At 50.3% G+C, this 24640-nt stretch overlaps 1 protein-coding gene across 2 annotated transcripts in view; it reads left to right on the forward strand.

Annotated features, from left to right (window-relative positions):
- ITGAE (integrin subunit alpha E) overlaps positions 1 to 24640 on the forward strand; it is an 874109-nt gene that overhangs the window by 751641 nt on the left and 97828 nt on the right. For both annotated transcript variants that reach the window (XM_069226334.1, XM_069226335.1), the window contains exon 21: positions 21382 to 21455. In XM_069226334.1, the coding sequence (XP_069082435.1) occupies positions 21382 to 21455 (74 nt within the window). The remainder of the gene's footprint in view (positions 1 to 21381; positions 21456 to 24640) is intronic.

A 24640-nucleotide genomic window follows, 5' to 3' on the forward strand; every position in this document is an offset into this window, starting at 1 on the left:
GAACTGTACAATGTATAAAATATATACTGTTTTGCATCGATGGGTCTCTTTAAATGTGACAGCTGCTTAACTTAATATTATGACGGTCTTTAGCGACCGGATGTTCTTATGTTTATGTGGTTCCTGCCTACCTTGGAACACGGATGATTATTATCATGACAATGTTACGGTTGATTTTTTGTTTCAATTGGTTCATTTATTGCCTCTCTCTTTCACTATTTATTATTTTTAACCGGCTTTGTCCATTGCTCTTTTTACATCTTTCCACTTTTTACTCTTCTCTTTTTTACTGAGGTTGTGTCCCTTTGTCAATTGCCTTACTGCACAGAACTTGTCTATGCATGCATAGTTCACGTTTTGCCTACATGTTGCAGATGACGGAATACAGTCACTATTACTAATCACCATCTCACAATTACCAGGTTTAGTTATGATTTTTAAATTGGTATGATGTGATATCATTGAATATATTAGTGCTATATATCTCAATAGATGCAGGTTTTGTGGCTAATCAAAAGATTTTATGATTTCCATTGGGATTTAGATATAAAGTATGTTGAATTCTTGCTTTTTTGTGCACAACTAGAGAGTAAAGTACGGTGTGTGTTCAGAGATATATTTAAACATGGATGCTTAAGTCTGGTTGAATTACGTCTTGCCAGATATGTAGTCATTGTGATTGTAATTTAGTGAATTTGGATATGCTCTTGATATCTTACATAAACAGGATGTTGGATGAGTTGGTGGTACAGAATTTAGATAAAAAGAGAGCAATTACTGATTTAGTGCAGGCATTTGACACCACTACAAGATCGTAGCCACAATTTACGTCTTTACACATGACCGGGAAGTAGGTGAATATAAATAGACTTGGCAAGATGGTGCTTTGTGAACACGCCGATATTTCAGACGGAGTACACTCCGGTCTGCAAAGATGAGGATTTAATAGGTGAGTTGTATTTATGAGGTTGAATTAGGACTGGTTAAGGTTTTAAGAGGGTTGTATATCTTCTGATTTTGACTTTTGTTCTGTGCTAAATCGGGGTATTTAAATGGACACAATTTTAAAGCTACTGTTGATATAGGGTGATGTGGGATTTGTTATGCTGGTTAAGGTTACATACTAACGAGATTGATCTGTAACTATCACATATAATACTTTTTTAATTTAACCAATAATAAGAGTATTGCTACATAATTAGAGCATTCCGCGAATGGTGTTTATAGTACCGCATATAATAGAGATTGTGACCTGTAATGTGTGTGTACGGGTGTTCTCATTATGATTCTCGTCTTTAATTTTTGAAGGATATTTTAAATACCATTGTTTTTTTTACTTGGACACAACAGAGGATACGTGAAAATTGGATATTGTGTGGTTATTGGGAACTGTTAGAAATGGGGTCTATAGTTCGCAGTGGTTTGCACCCTGTGCAAGTAGGGACCCTCCTTCTAGTCAGAGTAATGGAGTCAGACACCTAAGACATCCCCTGCTCACCCCCTTGGTAGCTTGGCACAAGCAGTCAGGCTTATCTCAGAGGCAATGTGTAAAGTATTTGTACATACACACACTGTAACACAGTGAAAACACTACAAAAGGACTCCACAGTTTAAAAAATAGCCAATATTTATCTAAATCAAACAAGATAAAAAATTACAAAAATCCGACATACACAAGAAAATATATCAGTTTTTAAAGTTAAGAGTCTTAGGGGGTCATTCTGACCTCGGCGGTAAAAGGCGCTTACCGCCGGTCAGAAGACCGCCATAACACCGCCGCGGGCGTGGTAAACCGCCACGGTCATTCTGACCCGCAACTGGCAAACCGCCAAAAACCCGACATCCACAAAAGTCCGCCACACCAAAGGCCAGCGGGAAACTGGCGATGACCAAACCTCCACCGTCACGCCAACAGAAATACACCCATTCCATTCTGACAAACAAATCCATGCGGCGGTCTTTCAACCGCGGTATTCCATTGGCAGTACACACCGCCGCGGTCAAAATACACACACATCTCCAAAACACAGCCACATTGGACAATTCGAAATACACACACCTGATATCATTATCATTATCATTAACATTTATAAAGCGCGCTACTCACCCGTGCGGGTCTCAAGGCGCTAGGGGGGAAACGGGGGGTTATCGCTGCTCGAACAGCCAAGTCTTTAGGAGTCTCCGGAAAGCGGAGTGGTCCTGGGTGGTCCTGAGGCTGGTGGGGAGGGAGTTCCAGGTCTTGGCCGCCAGGAAGGAGAAAGATCTCCCACCCGCCGTGGAGCGGCGGGTGCGAGGGACGGCAGCAAGTGCGAGGCCAGCGGAGCGGAGGGGGCGGGTGGGGACGTAGAAGCTGAGGCGTCTGTTGAGGTATTCCGGTCCCTTGTTGTGGAGGGCTTTGTGTGCGTGGGTGAGAAGACGGAAGGTGATCCTTTTGCTGACTGGGAGCCAATGCAGGTGTCTCAGGTGTGCGGAGATGTGGCTGTTGCGGGGTACGTCGAGGATGAGGCGGGCCGAGGCGTTTTGGATGCGTTGCAGGCGGTTTTGGAGTTTGGCGGTGGTCCCGGCGTAGAGGGTGTTGCCGTAGTCCAGGCGACTCGTGACAAGGGCGTGGGTCACGGTTTTTCTGGTGTCGGCGGGGATCCAGCGGAAGATCTTGCGGAGCATGCGGAGAGTGAGGAAGCAGGCGGAGGACACGGCATTGACTTGCTTGGTCATGGTGAGAAGAGGGTCCAAGATGAAGCCGAGGTTGCGGGCGTGGTCTGCGGGGGTCGGTGCGGTGCCGAGGGCCGTGGGCCACCAGGAGTCGTCCCAGGCGGACGGGGTGTTGCCGAGGATGAGGACTTCCGTTTTTTCAGAGTTCAGCTTTAGGCGGCTGAGCCTCATCCAATCTGCGACGTCCTTCATACCCTCTTGTAGGTTGGTCTTGGCGCTGGCGGGGTCCTTGGTGAGGGAGAGTAGAAGTTGGGTGTCGTCGGCGTAGGAGGTGATGATGATGTCGTGCTTGCGTACGATGTCGGCGAGGGGGCTCATGTAGACATTGAAGAGTGTCGGGCTGAGCGATGAGCCTTGAGGTACGCCGCAGATGATCTTGGTGGGTTCTGAGCGAAACGGAGGGAGGTAAACTCTTTGGGAGCGGTTAGCGAGGAAGGAGGCGATCCAGTCCAGGGCCTGGCCTTGGATCCCGGTGGAGCGTAGGCGGGTGATTAGGGTGCGGTGACAGACGGTGTCAAAGGCAGCCGAGAGGTCGAGGAGAATGAGGGCGACTGTTTCACTGTTGTCCATCAGGGTTCTGATGTCGTCTGTGACTGAGATGAGGGCGGTTTCCGTGCTGTGGTTGGTTCGGAATCCGGTTTGTGAAGGGTCGAGCAGGTTGTTGTCTTCCAGGAAGGTGGTCAGCTGTTTGTTGACGGTCTTTTCTATTACCTTGGCTGGGAAAGGTAGAAGAGAGATGGGGCGGAAGTTTTTCAGGTCGCTTGGGTCAGCCGTAGGTTTCTTTAGTAGGGCGTTGACTTCAGCGTGCTTCCAGCATTCGGGGAAGGTAGCAGAAGAAAAAGAAGAGTTGATGACGGTCTGGAGGTGCGGGGCGATGATGTCGTCGGCTTTGTTAAAGATGAAGTGCGGGCAGGGGTCCGAAGGGGCGCCGGAGTGGATAGAGTTCATGATGGATTTGGTTTCTTCCGTGTTGATGTGGGTCCAGTTGTTGAGGGTGATGTCCGGGGAAGCGGGTTCAGTGGTGTATGGTTGGGTCTGGTGTCCGAAGCTGTCGTGGAGGTCGCTGATCTTGCGATGGAAGAAAGTGGCGAGGGATTCGCACAAATCCTGTGAGGGCGTGACGGCGTTGGCGCTGGCGCTGGGGTTGGAGAACTCTTTGACGATGCTGAAGAGTTCTCTGCTGTTGTGGCTGTTTTTGTCTAGTCTGTCGGTGAAAAAGTTCCTTTTGGCAGTGCGGATCAGGTGGTGGTGTTCGCGTGTAGCGTTCTTGAGGGCGGTCATGTTGTCAGCGGTGTGGTCCTTGCGCCAGGCCTTCTCAAGGGCACGACAAGTTTTCTTTGATTCTTTGAGGGTGTCAGAGAACCAGAGAGGTTTTTTGGTGTTGGTCTGTCGATGCGTGCGTTTGAGGGGAGCAAGGTTGTCAGCGCAGTTGGAGATCCAGTTTGTGAGGTTGAGAGCTGCGTCGTTGGGGTCGGTGGTGAGGGTGGGTTGGTTGGCGGCGAGAGCGGAGAAGAGTTGCTCTTCAGGGATCTTGTTCCACTGTCGACGAGGGATGGGTTGAGTGCGGAGGTGGGAGGTCTCGCGTCGGAATGTGAAGTGGACGCAGCTGTGGTCGGTCCAGTGTAGGGCAGAGGTGTGGCTGAAGAAGACGTGTTTGCTGGCGGAGAAGATAGGGTCGAGCGTGTGTCCGGCGATGTGGGTGGCGGTGTTCACCAGTTGTTTGAGGCCGAGGTTGGCGAGGTTGTCGAGCAGGGTGGTGGTGTTGGGGTCGTTGTTTTGTTCCAGATGGAAGTTGAGGTCGCCTAGGAGGATGTAGTCCGGTGAGGCGAGGGCGTGCGGGGAGATGAAGTCGGCGATGGCGTCGCTGAAAGAGGCGCGAGGTCCGGGAGGACGGTAGACGAGGGATCCTCTGAGGGTGGTCCTTGGGTCGGTGCGAATCTGAAAATGCAGGTGTTCAGCGGCGAGGGGGGGGTCTTCGGTGGAGGTGGTGACGCTGATGGAGTCTTTGAAGATGATGGCGACACCTCCTCCTACTTGGTTGGTGCGGTCTTTTCTGGAGATCTTGTAGCCTTCGGGGATGGCGGTAGCGATGTCTGGAGCAGAGGAGGCGTTCATCCATGTCTCCGTGATGAAGGCGACGTCCGGGGCTGTGGAGTCCAGGAGGTCCCAAAGTTCAACGGCGTGCTTGTGGACGGAACGAGCGTTGACCAGGATGCACTTGAGGTACACATACACACACCACTCCCGCACACCCAATTAAATATAAAACACCCACCCACATCACCCACAAACCCTTACGACCAAAAAAACCGACAGAAAGCCAGAGACAGACAGCACAGATTAGATAACACCATCACACAGAGGCAAACCACACCATCTCCCACACAATATCCACGCACAAAACACCACACATCACCACACTCACCACACTCTACAACACATATACCACCCCACACCTCACCCACACCACCCCATGGCACCCCAAAGACACCCCCGGTTTTCAGACGCCGAACTCCGGGTCATGGTGGAGGAAATAGTTTGGGTAGAGCCCCAGCTCTTCGGGACACAGGTGCAGCACACCAGCATTGCCAGGAAGATGGAGCTATGGCAAAGGATAGTCAACAGGGTCAACGCTGTGGGACAGCATCCACGAAATCGGGATGACATCAGGAAGCGGTGGAACGACCTACGGGGGAAGGTGCGTTCCATGTTATCAAGGCACAACATCGCGGTGCAGAAGACTGGCGGCGGACCCCCACCTACTCCCCAAGAATTTACAGCATGGGAGGAGGAAGTCTTGCACATCCTGCATCATGAAGGCCTCGCAGGAGTATCTGGAGGAATGGACTCTGGTAAGTCAAATCTTAACTACTTCATCCCCCCCACCCCACCTGCATCCCAAATCATACCCCCACATCACACCTACTCCCTGCAAATGTGTCACCATCACAACCCACCCATCCCAACACCTAGCCCTGCATGCGTCCACAAAGCATGGACACCCATCACCAAAGCATGCCCACTGCACATACACATCTCCCCCACAAGCCACCCTCACAAAAGCCCCAACACAGGAATGCCAGCCCTGGGGTACACGGGCACCCACCCATTGCACGATATGGCACACACAAGCAATAACCATACCTCTATACCCCTGCAGGACCCGAACGCCACCACACCGCCCAGGAGGGTCCAGAAATGTCCATCCCACCCCCAGAAGAGGCCACCAGTGATGACAGCAGCTCTGTCTCCCTGGACCCAGATGACCAGCCCGGCCCATCGGGGACCTCGGGACATTCGGTTCCCCTCACACAGCCACAGGCCACAGCAGACCCAACCCCCTCTGGGAACACCAGCACTGCTCCCACCCAGCGGGCCCATGCCTCTGTCTCCAGGACACGTCAATCAGCGGTGTGTCCACCACTACAGGGCACCCAGGTTAACCCACCACCCCAACAACAGGGACCTGGGAGCAGTGGTAGTGGGCACACGGTCCAGGGGACATAGGCCCGGGGAAACAGGGGAACTGGGAGGGCTGCTGTGCGACAGGGGGGGGACAGGCCCAGGGAACCCACTCTCCACGAGGCCCTCTCCTCCATCATGGGAGCATACCACCACTCCCAGGAGACGAAGGTGACGGTACTGGTCAGGTTCCAGGAGATCCAGGTCATGCAGGAGCAACAGTACATGGGGTTCAGGGAAGAACTTCGAAGCATCAGTTCCGCAATGGCCACCATCGTCGGGGCACTCAACCAGATTGTCACCACATTGCGGGACCATGTGGCACCACAAAGGGCCCCTGTCACTAGCATGGACCAAGAACAGGCTACCACCTCCGCCGGCCCTAATGGACAGGAGGCCCCCACACAACAACAGGCCACCAGAACCCCACCACCTGCAGAAGAAGAACCACCCCGCAAGCGGGGCCTGAGATCTCGGAAAAAGACAGAGTAGGATGCCAAGACCCCCGCCAGCAAGGATACCCCCTGATGTCATCCCACTGTCCCACATTGTCACTCTGTCCAACCTTTAACTGCCCCTGCTCCACCTTCCACAGGCATATGGACAATGCACCTGTGAGACTGAAAAGCTGGACTGTGCCATGGACATTCCTCCACCATCACCCATCACCGATTTGCAACCATGTCCCTAAATTCTGCACTTTAATAAAAACACTTATTGCACAAAAATCATCTGGAGTCTGCCTGTATTGTGAACAAATGCATTAGACATAACGCTGCCAAAATGTCCAGTTACACAGTGATGAGAACATACCACTGTCACACAGCTGTAGTCCATGGGTAAACAAAGCAGAGGTCACGCAGTGGGGGCCACATCTCTGAAATTTGAAGGGAAAGTCACAACTCAGTTAACATACACTGGGGGAATAGGCCAGACAGTAGAGAGGCAGGAGACTGTAAGTAATCGTAAAATGCCGGTGTTGAATCTTACCTGTGTGTTATTGAAAATACTGTAGTATCACTCTGTCCCTGTTGTCTGTATCATCCCCGTCGTCTTCCTCCTCTTCACTCTCCACAGGTTCCACCGTTGCCACAACACCACCATCTGGACCATCCTCCTGCAGGAAAGGCACCTGGCGTCGCAAAGCCAGGTTGTGAAGCATACAGCAGGCCACGATGATATGACACACCTTCTTTGGTGAGTACATTAGGGATCCACCTGTCATATGCAGGCACCTAAACCTGGCCTTCAGGAGGCCGAAGGTCCGCTCGATCACCCTCCTAGTACGCCCATGGGCCTCATTGTAGCGTTCCTCTGCCCTGGTCCTGGCATTCCTTACTGGGGTCAGTAGCCAGGACAGGTTGGGGTAACCAGAGTCACCTATTAGCCACACACGGTGTCTCTGTAGCTGTTCCATCACATAAGGGATGCTGCTATTTCGCATGATGTACGCGTCATGCACTGACCCAGGGAACTTGGCATTTACATGGGAGATGTACTGGTCAGCCAAACAGACCACCTGGACATTCATCGAATGATAACTTTTTCTGTTCCTGTAAACCTGTTCACTTCCTCTGGGGGGAACCAAAGCCACATGGGTCCCATCAATGGCACCAATGATTTGGGAATATGTCCAAGGGCATAGAAATCACCCTTCACTGTAGCCAAATCACCCACCTCAGGGAAAACAATGTAGCTCCGCATGTATTTCATCAGGGCAGACAACACTCTGGACAATACCTTAGAAAACATAGGCTGGGACATCCCTGATGAAATGGCCACTGTTGATTGAAATGACCCACTTGCCAAAAAATGGAGTACTGACAGAACCTGCACTAGAGGGGGGATCCCTGTGGGTTGGCGGATGGGTGACATCAGGTCTGGCTCCAGCTGGGCACACAGTTCCTGTATAGTGGCATGGTCAAGTCTGTATGTCTGTATGACATGTCTTTCTTCCATTGTCGACAGGTCCACCAGCGGTCTGTACACCGGAGGATTCCTCCATCTCCTCGCAAGTCCCAGCGGACGGTGCCTAGGAAGGACAACATGGAGCACAGAGTCAAGCAACCCACAGGTACGTTCACACAGCTTGCACAGTACACGATTCTCTATGCATTGAATGGCTTGTATGAGTGGCAATGCAAGGCCTAGGCCTGTGTGACGCAGTAGAAATTAAGCCATGTGGGCCTTTGAAATGGCGGCTGCCTGACCTGTGAAGTGTGACAATGGGATGTGAGGTCAATGCCCTGGCGTGGCACACCGTGGCGGTAGGCGGTCGAAGACCGCGGTGCAAAGCCGCATTGGTTAACATTGAACCCTATGGGTTTCAGGAGCCAATGAGGATGTGCGCCGGCGGTCGCGGTACGCACCGCCGCGGTACGCACCGCCGCGGCCGTGACCGCCATTTTCTATCTGCTTAATCACTCGAGACCTGATCATCCACAAGAGAGGACCTATACTGCAAGTGCTGCTGTGACCTCGGTCTGGAAGAGACAATGGTCTGGGGAAGGGCCCCTGCCTTCACTTCTGAAGAATTGGAAAAACTTGTGGATGGGGTCCTCCCCCAGTATGCGCTACTCTGCGGACCTCCAGACCAACAGGTAAGTACACTGGGACCATGTTTTGTGGCCTATGCCTGGGTTGAGTGGTGTGAATGAACGACGGTGCGGAGGGGAGCGAATGAGGCATGCATCAAACAACAGATGAGAGCATGTGCCACATGGCAAGGGTGGGGAGGGGGGGCCACTCACATCGAGCATGCAGAAAATGTTGATATATTTTTTTTCTCTCCCTGTACGTGTCACATAGGTCAGCGCCCATCAGAAAATAGACATTTGGCGTGCCATCGCCAAGGACGTCCGGACCCTGGGGGTCCACAACAGACGGGGCACCCACTGCAGCAAGAGGTAGGAGGACATCCGCCGCGGGAGCAGAAAGACCGCGGAGGCTCTGCTGGGGATGGCCTCCCAACGTAGGAGTGGTGCCAGTCGTCTATTGACCCCCTGATGTCCCGGATCCTGGCGGTGGCCTACCCCGATTTGGATGGGCGCGTGAGGACATCACAGCAGACACAAGGGGGTGAGTACAAGCACATTCTTCAATCTTAGCGCGCAGTGGAGGTGTCTGGGTGGGGGAGGAGGGATGTGGGTATCCCTAGGCCAGGGCGATTTCTGTAGGCTAGGCCCCTCAGTAAGGCATGGCCCTGTGTCCCCGCCCTCCACCTCTGTAGGGTGCCAAGTACAGCTATCCATGGCCCTGTGTCACCTATGTGTGCAGTTGTCATCCATTGGCTTGTAAGCCAGGTCTCACTGATTGCGTAGTGTACCCCAAGTGCGCGGCGTAGTGCAGGGGTCTTCTGTGTCTGTCCTCTCCGCCAACTGTGTTGCCAATACATGCACTCAACATGTCTTTATGTCCCCCCCACCCTTTTTTTGTCTGCTCTTCCTGTTCATGTGTGCATTAGCATCATCTGGCGGAGGAGAAGTGGCATTGGAGCACGAGGGAGCTGCATCTCACATGGCCCCGGAGGGCCATGCAACAGACTCTGATTTGACCAGTGAGACGGAGGGCGAGGGGGGCTCCACAACGGGGACACGTGGAGACATCAGCGACACCGACACGTCCTCGGAAGGGAGCTCCCTTGTGGTGGCGGCAACATCCGTGCCCACCGCAACAACAGGTAAAGCCGCCACCCAGCGCACCAGCTCCGCCCTCCAAGCAGCCCCTCAGCGTTCACCCCGTGCCCGCTCGCATACCAAGGCGGGCATCTCCTTCGCCCCAGGCACCTCAGGCCGTGCCCCAGTTACCCCTGCTGCCCTCAGTGAGGAGGTCACTGACCTCCTCCGGACGCTCATTGTTGGGCAGTCCACCCTTTTGAATGCCATCCAGGGGGTAGAAAGGGAGGTGCATCGGAGCAATGCATACCTGGAGGGCATTCATTCGGGTCAAGCTGCCCATCAGCGATCGTTCAACGCTCTGGCCTCAGCACTGACGGCAGCCATTGTCCCTGTCTCCAGCCTCCCTCCTCCAACTCCCTCCACCCAGTCCCACTCCCCTGTTCCTCTGCCTATCCCAGACACACCTACAGACCAGCCTGCACACACCTCAACACCCAAGGGCAGCTCATCCAGACATAAGCACCACACATCCCACAAGCATTCACACAAGCAACATCCACATGCAGACATGCCAACAGCCACTGCCTCCTCTGTGTCCCCCTCCTCCTCATCTCCCTTCTCCCTCCCTGTGACGTCTCCACTCACACTTGCATGCACAACATCATCAGCCACTACGTCCATCACAAGCACACCCACCAGAACACTCCACACACGTGCACTCACCACCCCCACTGCCATTTACACATCCCCTGTGTCCTCTCCCACTGTGTCTGTCACCCCCTCATCCAAACCACACAAACGCAGGCAGCCACCCACCCAACAGCCATCCACCTCACGACAGCCTCCGTCACAAGCACCTGCACCCAAAGACAGCACACTTGACTCTCCTACAACCACATCCTCTTCCTCCACTCCCATACCCACTCCACCTACCCTTCCCATTGCTCCGAAAAAGCTTTTCCTCTAAAAATTGAACCTCTTTCCATCACCTGACCCACCCCCTCCATCTCGTAAAAGTCCAATCAGCACCTCAGCCACCACTACCCCTGGACCTACAAGGACCATAGTCCAGGGATATTGGAGTCCACCACCTTCGAGGGCAGCTCCATCGGCACAGCAAAGGGAGAGCCAGCCCACCCCCTGGGAAAAAGTCTAAAAAAGGGAAGGCCCAGCACGAGAGGACAGAGACGGCAGCCTCCACAGCCACCACCCTGGCACCGTCAGGAAGTGGGGTGCCACCTGGCACATCTACAAAGGGAGGCAAGGGCCACAGAGACTCAAGGAAGGATGGCAAGGGCAGCACGGCCGACAAGTCTGGCAGCAGGCGAGCAGCCCAGGAGGGCCCAACCAGCCCCATTCCTGGGGTGAAGGAGGACACCCACGGGCACGGGACACCAGCACAGGAGGGCCCAGCAAGCAAGAAGTTGGATGGCGAATGAACACCATCTATTGTCCGGATCTGGTGCCCTGGAGACACATGTGAAGAACCGCTGAACAAGGCCCTTCAAGACCAGCACCGCTGAACAGGGCCCTTCAAGACCAGCACCGCTGAACAGGGCACCGCCGTCTCAAGAACCGCTGAACAGGGCCCTTCAAGACCAGCACCGCTGAACAGGGCCCTTCAAGACCAGCACCGCTGAACAGGGCACCGCCGTCTCAAGAACCGCTGAACAGGGCCCTTCAAGACCAGCACCGCTGAACAGGGCCCTTCAAGAGCAGCACCGCTGAACAGGGCACCGCTGTCTCAAAAAATGCTGAACAGGGCCCTTCAAGACCAGCACCGCTGAACAGGGCCCTTCAAGAGCAGCACCGCTGAACAGGGCACCGCCGTCTCAAGAACCGCTGAACAGGGCCCTTCAAGACCAGCACCGCTGAACAGGGCCCTTCAACGCTAGCACCGCTGAACAGGGCACTGCCGTCTCAAGAACCGCTGAACAGGGCCCTTCAAGACCAGCACCGCTGAACAGGGCACCGCCGTCTCAGACACCGCTCCGCTGGGCCCTTCATCTCAAGCACCGCTCCGCTGGGCCCTTCCTCTCAAGCACTGCTCCCCTGGGCCCTTCCTCTCAAGCACCGCTCCTCTGGGCCCTTCCTCTCAAGCACCGCTCCGCTGGGCCCTTCATCTCAAGCACCGCTCCGCTGGGCACCGCTGTCTCAAGCACCGCTCCGCTGGGCCCTTCCTCTCAAGCACCGCTCCGCTGGGCCCTTCATCTCAAGCACCGCGCAGCTGGGCACCGCCGTCTCAAGCACCGCTCCGCTGGGCCCTTCCTCTCAAGCACCGCTCCGCTGGGCCCTTCATCTCAGGCACCGCTCCGCTGGGCCCTTCATCTCAAGCACCGCTCCGCTGGGCCCTTCCTCTCAAGCACCGCTCCGCTGGGCCCTTCCTCTCAAGCACCGCTCCGCTGGGCCCTTCAAGACCAGCACCGCTGAACAGGGCACCGCCGTCTCAGGCACCGCTCCGCTGGGCCCTTCATCTCAAGCACCGCTCCGCTGGGCCCTTCCTCACAAGCACTGCTCCGCTGGGCCCTTCCTCTCAAGCACCGCTCCGCTGGGCCCTTCATCTCAAGCACCGCTGGCCCTTCATCTCAAGCACCGTTCCGCTGGGCCCTTCATCTCAAGCACCGCTCCGCTGGGCCCTTCCTCTCAAGCACCGCTGGGCCCTTCATCTCAAGCACCGCTCCGCTGGGCCCTTCCTCTCAAGCACCGCTCCGCTGGGCCCTTCCTCTCAAGCACCGCTCCGCTGGGCCCTTCCTCTCAAGCACCGCTCCGCTGGGCCCTTCATCTCAAGCACCGCTCCGCTGGGCACCGCCATCTCAAGCACCGCTCCGCTGGGCCCTTCCTCTCAAGCACCGCTCTGCTGGGCCCTTCACTCAGGCACCGCTCCGCTGGGCCCTTCATCTCAAGCACCGCTCTGCTGGGCCCTTCATCTCAAGCACCGCTCCGCTGGGCACCGCCATCTCAAACACCGCTTCGCTGGGCCCTTCCTCTCAAGCACCGCTCCACTGGGCCCTTCATCTCAGGCACCGCTCCGCTGGGCCCTTCCTCTCAAGCACCGCTCCGCTGGGCCCTTCCTCTCAAGCACCGCTCCGCTGGGCCCTTCAAGACCAGCACCGCTGAACAGGGCACCGCCGTCTCAGGCACCGCTCCGCTGGGCCCTTCATCTCAGGCACCGCTCCGCTGGGCCCTTCATCTCAAGCACCGCTCCGCTGGACCCTTCCTCTCAGGCACCGCTCTGATGGGCCCTTCATCTCAGGCACCGCTCCGCTGGGCCCTTCATGTCAAGCACCGCTCCGCTGGGCCCTTTATCTCAAGCACCGCTCCGCTGGGCCCTTCCTCTCAAGCACCGCTCCGCTGGGCCCTTCCTCTCAAGCACCGCTCCGCTGGGCCCTTCATATCAAGCATCGCTCCGCTGGGCCCTTCATATCAAGCACCTCTCCGCTGGGCCCTTCCTCTCAAGCACCGCTCCGCTGGGCCCTTCCTCTCAAGCACCGCTCCGCTGGGCACCGTCTCAAGCACCGCTCCGCTGGGCCCTTCCTCTCAAGCACCGCTCCGCTGGGCCCTTCCTCTCAAGCACCGCTCTGCTGGGCCCTTCATCTCAAGCACCGCTCCGCTGGGCCCTTCCTCTCAAGCACCGCTCCGCTGGGCCCTTCATCTCAAGCACCGCTCCGCTGGGCACCGCCGTCTCAAGCACCGCTCTGATGGGCCCTTCCTCTCAAGCACCGCTCCGCTGGGCCCTTCCGCTCAAGCACCGCTGGCCCATTGGCAGAAGGGGCGGCCCGTATCAGTGTTGGGCAGGGCTGCATGATAGACTCTGGCCACCAAGACGCCTCCAGTACCAGTGGAGTCTGTCAGCCACTTGAGAGACTGTGGCTTTGCACTCCCCAGGATGGCACAGTGGGCAACCCACCCACTGTAGAGACTTGAGAGACTGTGGCTTTGCACTTCCCAGGATGGCACAGTGGGCAAGCCACCCACTGTAGAGACTTGAGAGACTGTGGCTTTGCACTCCCCAGGATGTCACAGTGGGCAGGCCACCCACTGTAGAGACTTGAGAGACTGTGGCTTTGCACTCCCCAGGATGGCACAGTGGGCAAGCCACCCACTGTAGAGACTTGAGAGACTGTGGCTTTGCACTCCCCAGGATGGCACAGTGGCCATGGAGGCCCCTCGTGGATCTAGCGTCGTGGACTCATCTGGCTGAGGTGCCCCCTTTTCCTTCCCCCTGAGGTGCCTGTAGTTTTCCTATCTGATGCCCCTGCAGTGTTCTCTCCAATGGATTCGGGTCTCCGGTGTGGGCTTTGCCCATGTGTTGAGGACCATTGGCCCACGTACAATGACTGTAAGCCAATTTTGACGGGACAATTTACACATGTGTATATAGTTATTGGATGTTCGAATTATTTATTTACTTAGGCTTACAATATATTTGGTTTTCGATATCATATTTTTTTGTCTTTGCATTCTTCCGTGGGGTTTGGGGGTGTCACTCTGAGTTGTTGCTCTGCATTTGTGTGTAGGTAGTTGGGGGGGGGGGTCGCGTATGTGTGTGCCCGTTACCTTTTCTCCTCCCCCCTCCCCTGTGTCGTAGGTGCAGTGCTCACCGTAGTCTTCTGCGCCGGCGTTCGTGTTCCTGGTAGAGGAGCAGGTAGACAATTGCTGGTAGGATGTGTAGTTCAGGTTCCATGCTGTCCAGATTCCTCGTGGAGTGTGTAGAGGTGAGCGTTTTCCCATTCGTTGTCAGTTTCCGCCGTGTTTTTATCGGCGGGGCTACCGCCCCGGAAAAGGTGGCGGATTGGTGAGTTGTTATAGGGTGGGCGGTACATTGTCTACCGCCTGTCTGTTGGCGGTGACCGCTGCGCTGTTTGTTTGTTCCGCTGTGGCGGTCGGAGTGTTAAAGTGGCGGTCTCTGTTGGCGGTTCCCGCCAGGGTCAGAATTCCATTTTTTTGGCCGCCTGCCTGTTGGCGGGTTGGCCGCCGCTTTAACACCGACCGCCAGGGTTGGAATGACCCCCATAATCTATAAAATGTCAATGGGTACTTTGAGCGCAAAGTACCTGGCAAGCGTCACAAACAAAGCCGCAAGGAAGGTGATGCATGAGAAAAGCAAGTAATGCATCGATTCCTTACTCGCAAGTGAGGCTGTAAGTCAGTTATTTCCCAGCCTATGTTGGCAATTGTTAGAAATGGGGTTTCTGGTTGGCTAGGGTATGCACCTCAGCCAGGCAGAACTTACCCACTCTAGTCAGTGCAAGGGAGTTACACGTCCAAGGTAACCCCTGCTCACCCCCTTGGTAGCTTGGCACGAGTAGTCAGTCTTAATCCGAAGGCAATGTGTAAAGCATTTGCACAACACACACACATGTGACGCAAAATCCCCACCACAAAGGAAACACAACACCAGATTATGTGAAAATCTACTCTATTGTACACAACGCAATTATCAGACCAAACATGACATATCAGTACTATCCTGCTACCTTAGCAGTTGTCAGAACGTAACATATTAGTTACTCTGCAAATTAGCAGTAGCCACACATAACACACAGGTTACTCAGTATTCTGCAACATAAGCAGTAGTCAGGAAACACGTTATCACCCCAAGACACTTGTCATAAGAATATCATAAAACGCCTATAGCAGGAACATTAGAAACATATGGCAAGTCATAGGAATTCATATCAGCAAGTCATGTCCATATAAGGAACATCTGCACATATATGTAAAAGCATCAGTACACATCATAAAACAGGTAGGCAATAAATATTAATTCGCAAAGTCTTTAGAAAGAACTTTAGATTATAATTATATTGGTTCTTTAAGTACCTGACTTGAGGAAGGCACCTCCGGTGCCTAAAAGATGAACAATGGGGCCCCCGGCGCTCCTCTGCGCAAAAACGGGGGCCTCTGGCATCCCTTGAGGAGGGGAGGGCGGCACGCACCTCCCCTGCACAATGGTTGGGCCCCACTGGGGACCATGGTAACTGGGGGCCCCCCTAGGCCTCCACCGGCCCTCTTGAGGGGGGCCCAGGTCAGGGAAATCCTGGGAGTAATGAGGGGGGCGCCACGTACCCCCTCTGATTTGAGAATGGGCCCCTCTGGGACCCGCAAATTCCTGGCGTCTCCCTGGGCCTCCATCGGCCCTTCCACAGAGGGAGACCCCTACAAACCTGCCATTGGCTCACGAGGTGAGGCTCCGACGACGTTCTGGCCCAGGGCAGGGCCTACGGTGCTCCGGGGGTGCTCCACGGAGCGGTCCTCGCCCCGGGGGCACCGACAGGAGCACGCTTGCTCCTAAGGACAAAAAGGAGGTTTTCTTTGTGCCCCAGGGGCTCTACACGGTGCGCGAGTCTCCGGCTGCGGCGGTGATCTGGGGCATCCAGGAAGCGCTTTTCAAATCGCTAAAGCCATACTTATAGCCCGGGTTGCGGCAGTGATTCCCTTTTGGCAAAAATAAAGAAATTAAATACCAGCACGAAGCCCCAGCAAGGGGAAAACGCGTTCCAGCGCTAAGGGAATCCCCTGAGGAGCGCTTTCCAAAGCGCTTAGTTTTCTAACAAGGGGAAGAACCTCTTGTGCTTTAGAGTCACTGCAGGGGTCAGAGGCCACAGCACCCTGCCCCTGGGGAGTCCAGGGTCCAGAAAAGGCCCACAGGTGGTGGGGCCCTAGCAACAGGCCAGCACAAGGGAAAGGCAGCAAGTGGCAAGCCCTTTATAGTGACCAAGCAGGTCACAGGTCAGCCCATCAGCAGCAGTCCATGGTGGTCCCTGGTAAGTCCTTCCAGCATTTCTGTGTCCAGTCCCATGATGTTCCAAGAGTCTCCAAATTGTGGGGAGAATTCCCCTGTACTTATAGTCAGTTTTTACAGTGTTTACAATGATAGGGAGAGGAGGTTCCAGCCAGTTACAAATGGTTCTGGGAGTGCCCCCTCTCTCCTTTCAGCACAGGCTCCAAACATCAGTGGGGGGTTAACGACACTATTGTGTGAGGCCAGGGCACAGCCTTTACAAATGTAGGTGTGCCCCGCCTCTCCATTCTTTTAGCCCAGGAAGACTATTCAGTATGCAGATGCACCTCTGTGACACCTCCACCCTCCTTGTGTACAGGCTGTCTGAAAAGTATGCACAAAGCCCCAACTGTCACTCTGCCCAGACGTGGATTGGAGTCAAGCTGCAAAACACCAGAGTCATAAGTACAGAAAAATGCTCACTTTCTAGAAGTGGCATTTCTGCAATAGTAATAAAAAATACACCCACACCAGTAAGCAGTATTTATTATCACCATCACAACCATACCAAACACTCCTACGCTACCCCTCATAAATCAGACAATACCCCTTACACATAAGGCAGGGTATTTCAAATGCAATCCTATGAGAAGGCAGCACTCACAGCAGTGAGACACCAAGTTAGGCTGTTTGTCACTACCAGGACAGGCCATGCAATATGGCACATGTCCTGCCTTTCTACATACATGGCACCCTGCCCAAAGGGCTAGCTAGGGCGTACCTTAGGGGTGACTTACATGTAGTAAAAGGGGAGTTCTGGGCCTGGCAAGTAAGTTTAGATGCCAGGTTCCTGTGGCAGAAACTGCGCACACAGGCCCTGCGCTAGCAGGCCTGAGACAGGTTTTGAAAGTCTACTTCAGTGGGTGGCGCAAGCAGCGCTGCAGGCCCACTAGTAGTATTTAATTTACAGGCCCTGGGTATAGAGATACCACTGTACAAGGGACTTATAGGTAAATTAAATATGCCAATTAGGTATAAGCCAATCATACCAACTTTAGATTGGAGAGCACCTGCACTTTAGCACTGGTCAGCAGCGAGAGGTCAGAAAAACCAGGAGGAAGGAGGCAAAAAGACTGGGGATGACCCTGCGTAAGGCAAAAAGTCCAACAGCAATGCATTGATTCTTTCCCGCAGGAGAACAATGCATCCTTTTCTGGACACACAGCCTCAGGTCTGTGCGGTGGTGCTGAAGATTTGAGTCCCAGAGCTTATGTGTGGAAAATACAGACACACTGCAACGATGGATCCGCACTGAAGCAGGCGATGCGTCAATTTCGCAGCCGTGAGACAGGCGCTGTGTCGATTTTTCATCCGTGATGCAGGTGCTGTGTCAATTTTTCTGCTGCAACGGCTCCAGTGTGTGGATTTTCACTCAGGTTAACAGCTTCCACTTCCAATGGCCCAGGGACTGGATTTGGCATCACTTGGCAAGTCCAGATTCTCAGCAGAAGAGCCAAGGCACTGGCAGATGAAGTCGTTGATGTCCCTGAGACCTCAGAAAATGAGGCAAGCTCAGTTGAAGCCCTTGGAGAACCTTGGAAAGCAGGATGTAGAAAGGAAAGTCCAGATCTGTCACTCCCAGGGCAGAAGCAGCAGCAGCAGACCGGCACAGCAAAGCAACAGGCAAAGTAGCAGGTCCTCTTCAAGCATCCAGCTCTTCTCCCTGGCAGAATGTCCTCAATTCAGGAGTGTTCTTAAATTGTGGGTTCAGCAGTCCAATTCTTATACTCATTTCTGCCTTTAAAGTAGATGAACATCAAAGGAATGTATTTTTAGTGCACAAGATCCTGCCTTTCCCTGTCCTGGCTCTAGACACACTGTAGGGGGATGGAGACTGCTTTGTGTATGGGCAGGCCCAGCCCTATTCAGGTTCAAGTGTCTGCTCCTCCCTCCACTCTAGCCCAGGAAGATTAATCAGGATATACAGGACACACCTCAGCTCCCTTTGTGTGACTGTCTAGAGTAAATTCACAAAAAGCCCAACTGTCAGGCTGATTCAGACATGTATTCCACAGCCAGACAGAGGCACAGAATGGCTAAGCAAGAACATGTCCACTTTCTAAAAGTGGTATTTTCAAACTTACAATTTAAAAAACAACTTCACCAAAGATGTATTTTTAAATTGTAAGTTCACAGATCTCAAACTCCATATCTCTATCTGCTCCCAAGGGGAAACTGCACTTAAAGGACATCTCAAGGCAATCCCCATGTTGTCCTATGGGAGAAATGGCTTGGCAATAGTGAAGAACTAATTTAGCAGTATTTAACTATCAGGACATGTAAAAACACACTAGTGTACCCACAGACAGAGCAGTGGCAGGTCTGAGACATGCTTACAGGGACTACTCATGTGGGTGGCACAATCAGTGCTGCAGGCCCACTGGGAGCATTTTATTTACAGGCTCTGGGTGCCTCTGGTGCACCTTACTAGGGACTTATCAGTAAATCAAATGTGTCAATCATGGAGAAATCAATCACCACACAGGAAGCACTTGCACTTTAGCACTGGTCAACAGTGGTAAATGCCCAGAGGCCTAGAGCCAACAAAAACTAAATTTAGCACAGGATCAAAAACAGGAGGTCAGAAACAGAATGTACAGGGGAAACCACACCAAGAACTGACAGATCTAACAGGAAGGTTAAACCAGGGTCCCTTAAAGTGGACCATATTCAGGCTATGAATAGTTTATCACATCATTGCACATCATTGTGGTTTATGGTGATATTTTGACTCATGAGGACACTGTATGGAGTGTGCATGGGTGTGGATTTTTCTTGGGTGCTTGTCTTAAGCGACCTTTTGGCATTATAGCCCATCACCATATTCAACAATGAGCACAGGTGTTTATTCTCCCTATTTACAATACTTTAGTACTAACAGGCATTGAATATACAGCCTGCCTCTACTGCTTGATCTTGGTGGCTTTGTGTTGATCTATTGTTTTTTCTATGTTTTTCATCAGCACAGATTAAAACACTATCTGTTGAGTGTTGGTCACTACATAGACTGTCTAGGTGACCTTATTGAAGCTTTTCTCTACATTACAGCCCTGAAGAAGTCGAGGCATATTGCTATGACGGAACACATTTTGGCTGTTAATTTTGTGAAACACTGCTAATATATGGATTGCACAATGCAGTAGAGCCTGAGCAATTGCCTGCATTATACATCACTTAAATATGGAGCAAGATAAGATTTTCATGATGAGATGTATCATTGCTACAAGCAGAAATTGGAATAAAAGTTCCAAGAAGCTTTGCAGCTGCGATACTGAACATTGATTTGTAATTGAAATATTGAGTGCGCAGAGCATTCTGTGTCTTCTTTATTAAGTTGCAAAAGGTCTGCCTAAAACTCAAATGTCACATCTGCAAGAAGTACAATGGACAACTGGGTCATCTGGAATTTTAGTTGTGTTGATGGATGTTGATTGTATTGTTTATAATTTGCATTCCCAGCATCTTTAATGTCGACTTTGTTATTATATTGTTTGTGTAAGTGGTATGTGATCTTTTACATATGAAAGCTTGAATCACGATTGATTTCTGCCATTTGTTTTCACTGACAAATCAAAATAAATACAAAAACTAAATACAGCTTTCGGCAAGCAGGCAACAGCTTTTTTGTATCCTCCAGTCTCAAAGAGGGAATTCAGTAGGGCAGGTAGTCATCCTTGCAGCACCTTAAACACCTATGCCATCTTGGTCAACAAGACACTAGAATCACCAGTCAAGGAGAAAAATGCTGGAAGCAGAGTTTCATTGAGAGCTGGAAATAATGGTAGCAGGCAGGTAGGATTTGTTCAGCATAGCTGTCGGAGAAGTCTTGTTTTTTCTTCATGCACTGGAAGGTTCTCATCTTGTCTTAAGTTAAGCATGATCTTTTGAATAGTAATCCAGGCACTCGCAGTGTCCATACCAAGAACACAGTAATGCCATCTCAACGTTTCAACTGAGGTATGCACTTCATATCCTGTGTCTGTCTTTTGTAGCATAAAAACTATTTCAGATATTCTAGCCTTTGTCAGCTGATCAGTTGTCTACCTTCCAGCTTTAGCCCTAGCCCTTCCAGTTCTGCAGACCTCTGGCTGAACAACATAGCTCTACTGTACATCACTGGCATTTGTTCTGAACGAGGAAAGTTGATATAGACTATTCAGACCAAGATGTCTCACTTGGCAGGCCACAGAGAGCTTCAACCTTTACATCCTGGGCATTATGAAGCTAATGCTTTGAATAGTAGGTGTATAGAAAGGTCCTCCGAAAGTGTGAGGTGCGGGTGAGTTTTGGTGAAACAAATGTAACTCTACCACTTGTCAATTTGGCCCAGGTTACCTTTTCACTGCAAATTTCGTTTTCATAGCAGTTGCCTAAGAAATCTTACTGTTCAAAATGGCATTATGTTTTGAACAACAGGAGTTTGTCCTGGGTTCAGCAGCCGTATAAAGTTTAGAAACACGTATGTTAGCTGCACAGGGTTCTGCACACAGACAGTTGTCATTCCAAAACGGTTATAGCAATCTTGAAACTAAAGTAACTATTCTTTAATCGGAACACATATGGGTGGGCATAGTTAAAAGGCTGAGACCATTGCAGAGCGTAAAATAACTAATCAGAGAAACAAAATATGAAGAACAGTGCAGTGACCTGATTGTTTTTAAAGGAGATTCATAAATACAGAAACGGAGTTGATTATCCATGTAAATGATAGATGACTGTACATGAATGGTGAATTCAACAACAATATTGGAACAGTAATAGGCTGATGTAGCATTATTCACCCTACCTGTCATTATCTCCTTCCAGCTGCCTTATATGAAGGACTGTAACAATAAAGCAGTATGTGTTGCAGAACTCAGCCTGTACACAGGATTCTCAGAGTAAGTGTATATAGTTTTTGGGTGGGGTTTGCACGGATCATTTATATTTTTAAGTTCAAAGGGATCAGCATACTTTGAAAATCCTGTATAATATCTTTGTATTTTCTTCTCCAAGTGAAAAATGTTCCCCTAGGAGAAAATCAACATTAGGAAAAGTGTTAAGATCTGGAGGGGTCAGATTTACTACAGCCACTCCAATGTAAACACCAGTAGGAAAAGTGCTGGACTTCAAAGGGGTTAGATTTACTATTCCACTCTAACACAAATAACAGTGTGAAAAGTGTTGGACTTTGGAGGGGTCAGATGTATTTTTCCCACTACATCTTGAACTAGGGTAAGGCATGTGTTGGACTTTGAAGGGGTCAGATTTTTTTATTCCCACTCTAACCTGAACAACAGAACAGAAAGTGTAGGACTTTGGATTGATCAGATTATTTTGCCAGCTTCACCCAGAGCAACAGTAGGGAAAGTGTTGGACTTTGGAGGAAACAGAATTACCATTCCCACTCCAATCTGAGGTGTGGTTAGGTTTAGTATTTCCAATCTGACATACGCAACAGTGTAGAAAAATTTGGATTTTGGAGGGATGAGAACTACTATTCCAAATCTGGCATAAGCAACAGTAGGGAAAATATTACATCTTAGAAAGCTTAGATTTAATTTTACCTATCCCATATTAATGTAAAGTGAATTACATGTGTATAAAAAAATTAAATATGCTTACGTAAAAATGTAAAACAATAAAAGTATGTTGTATAAATTATTAAAAATTTCATACACAAAAATAAACATAAACTTTGCCATTACATTATATTTAGAAATTAATTCTATAAAAATGTGTAAAAATAAATGTAAAATCCTTGCCACACTATTGCTCTAAAATTCCAACAACCACAAAAAATCGAATAGCATGCAAATGAAATACACAAATTATAACAACATTTTCAACTGAAGCATTAACCAAAACTCGTAAACATAATAAAATTCATTAAAATCCACTTTAATAAAAACAAATCCTTAACTGAATCATCCAAATAAACAAGTAAAAATATATTACCATGTTATTAAAAGCACCTGTTAAGTAGGATTTATTTTGTCATTTAACATCAAAATAACACCAACTTGTGACACAAAGAATCTCAAGAAACTAAACTAAATAAAAACCAATATTAACAATGTCATGTACAAGTACATTTAAGACAAATGATACACAAAATAAAAGCAATATTTTTACCTTGTATATTCTGCCCCATAACATTTTTATATCACAATTTCTTTGCCATGATATTTGTGCCTCACAATATTTTTACACAAAACTTTGTTTTGCTGCTGTGTGAAGATGGGATCTAACATTTCTGTACAATTGTGGGGATTCTATAATTGTGGAATATTCAGGATTGGCCCTGGATTCAAATTGAGGCTACCATACCACAAAATGTTCCTCTGAGCCTTAAAAGGTTAGAGTTTGATGAGAACAGAAAACATTGGACAGTTGAGTCAGATATTAACACTGTGCTCCATCTCCCTGAGTAGTGTAAGGAGCTTTCTGCCACAATTAATATTGTTCACAACTATCATCTTAGGTGGATATGTTAACAATAAGCATGGACAATTCTGTAAAATCAGAGCAAGCAAATGGCTTTTCATCAAAATGAACAAATGGCTAATAGCGGGTTTTAAGAGTAGAGGAGGGTTTATGCCTTGGATTAGCCATTCAACTTACTAAGGGACATATATACATTAGAAAGAGTCAGCCCTCCCCCTGGCACCCTGGTGACACAGGGCCTCATCACAAAGCTATTTGAAGGTGCAACCCTGATTCAGGTACAAATGGCTTAATTTACGAATGCAAGCGATTTGGAAAATGATACCTTGCCCCTCATAAATCTTTTTACACAGGTGCAGTATTACCCCTCAAAGGTATAATCAAGAATGTCATTTCACCGAAAGGCCAGGGTAGCAGAAAAGACATCACACCCCATTTGACCTATACATTCACTCACCCACTGATGCGTCAACATTAATACATAATCATACATATACACACCCTCTACCTGCATGCATGCACACAATATAGATTTAAAAGCATTTTTAAATCTCACCTCAGTTGCCAGGGTTAGTTAGATTTTACCTAATTGTACTCAGCGTTTTTATTACACTAATATTGAATAGTATTGTGCTATTCACTCTTAGAATAATGAAAAAAATGCAAAATACAAGGAGATTGGGGCCCCAACCGATGTCCATGAGGATGAGGTGCCCCTGTGTTTCTGGCACTGATTTTGCCACCTCTGAGTCATGGGGTTGCAAATGCAGTGCCAGGGGTCACAAGGGGCAAGCTAGGGGTTGCAGCTGTGACTCCTGGTGAACCCTGAATGACATCCATGCATATAATATGACGCATGACTAAATCTCACCCAAGAGTTTGGATTGGGGCTTTCGAGGGTATACTTTTCCTACGGTTTGCAACACGTGAGAGTGTGTGAGTATCCTCAAACTACTCTCTGGCCTCTTCCCTCCCTGATCTAATAAAACATATACTGCCAGTCAAAGGCATCGGCAAATACCTGTTTAGAGTGGCAATGGTAAAGAAACACCCTCTAAATTGGTGAGGGTGCAGGGGAAACAGGTTGAAAAAAAAAGAAATCTATAGATTTTTGGCATGTAATTTAAAAGTACAACAGGTTAATTCCTATCGGCAGGATGTCCTCTTTTGGGAGTCAGTCTAGATTTACCATGTATCCTGCTTGCAATATGCTTAAAGGTATAGGACTCGCACTGTTTTACAACTACACTTCTGGAAAGTTTCATGAGTATTTAAAACTCTTAAATCATCTCCCATGTGAGGATGTGTAGCTGTAGGTAAAATGTATAACTGTTTTTTAAGAGCCAGGTTCTTATGCTGTTTGCCATATGATTCCTTTTATTAACTTACATCTGAATTAAGCATTGGTCCCAGTGAAAGTTACCAGGATCTTCTGCAAAGTAAGAAAATGAAATCCATACACCATCTTACCCATCCTCCTCCCACAAGGTAAATAAAAACTAGTATAAACTGAACTTCAAAGTCTGAGTAACTAGAGTGCATGTAGAGTAGACTGCTTAATGTCTTAATTCACCCAACCTTTCCCAATTTTATTTCAGCCAAAAGACTATTTCAGCTTACTGAGGTCACAAATTGTCTC

This window comes from Pleurodeles waltl, chromosome 3_1, assembly GCF_031143425.1.
Source record: "Pleurodeles waltl isolate 20211129_DDA chromosome 3_1, aPleWal1.hap1.20221129, whole genome shotgun sequence".
NCBI lineage: Eukaryota > Metazoa > Chordata > Amphibia > Caudata > Salamandridae > Pleurodeles > Pleurodeles waltl.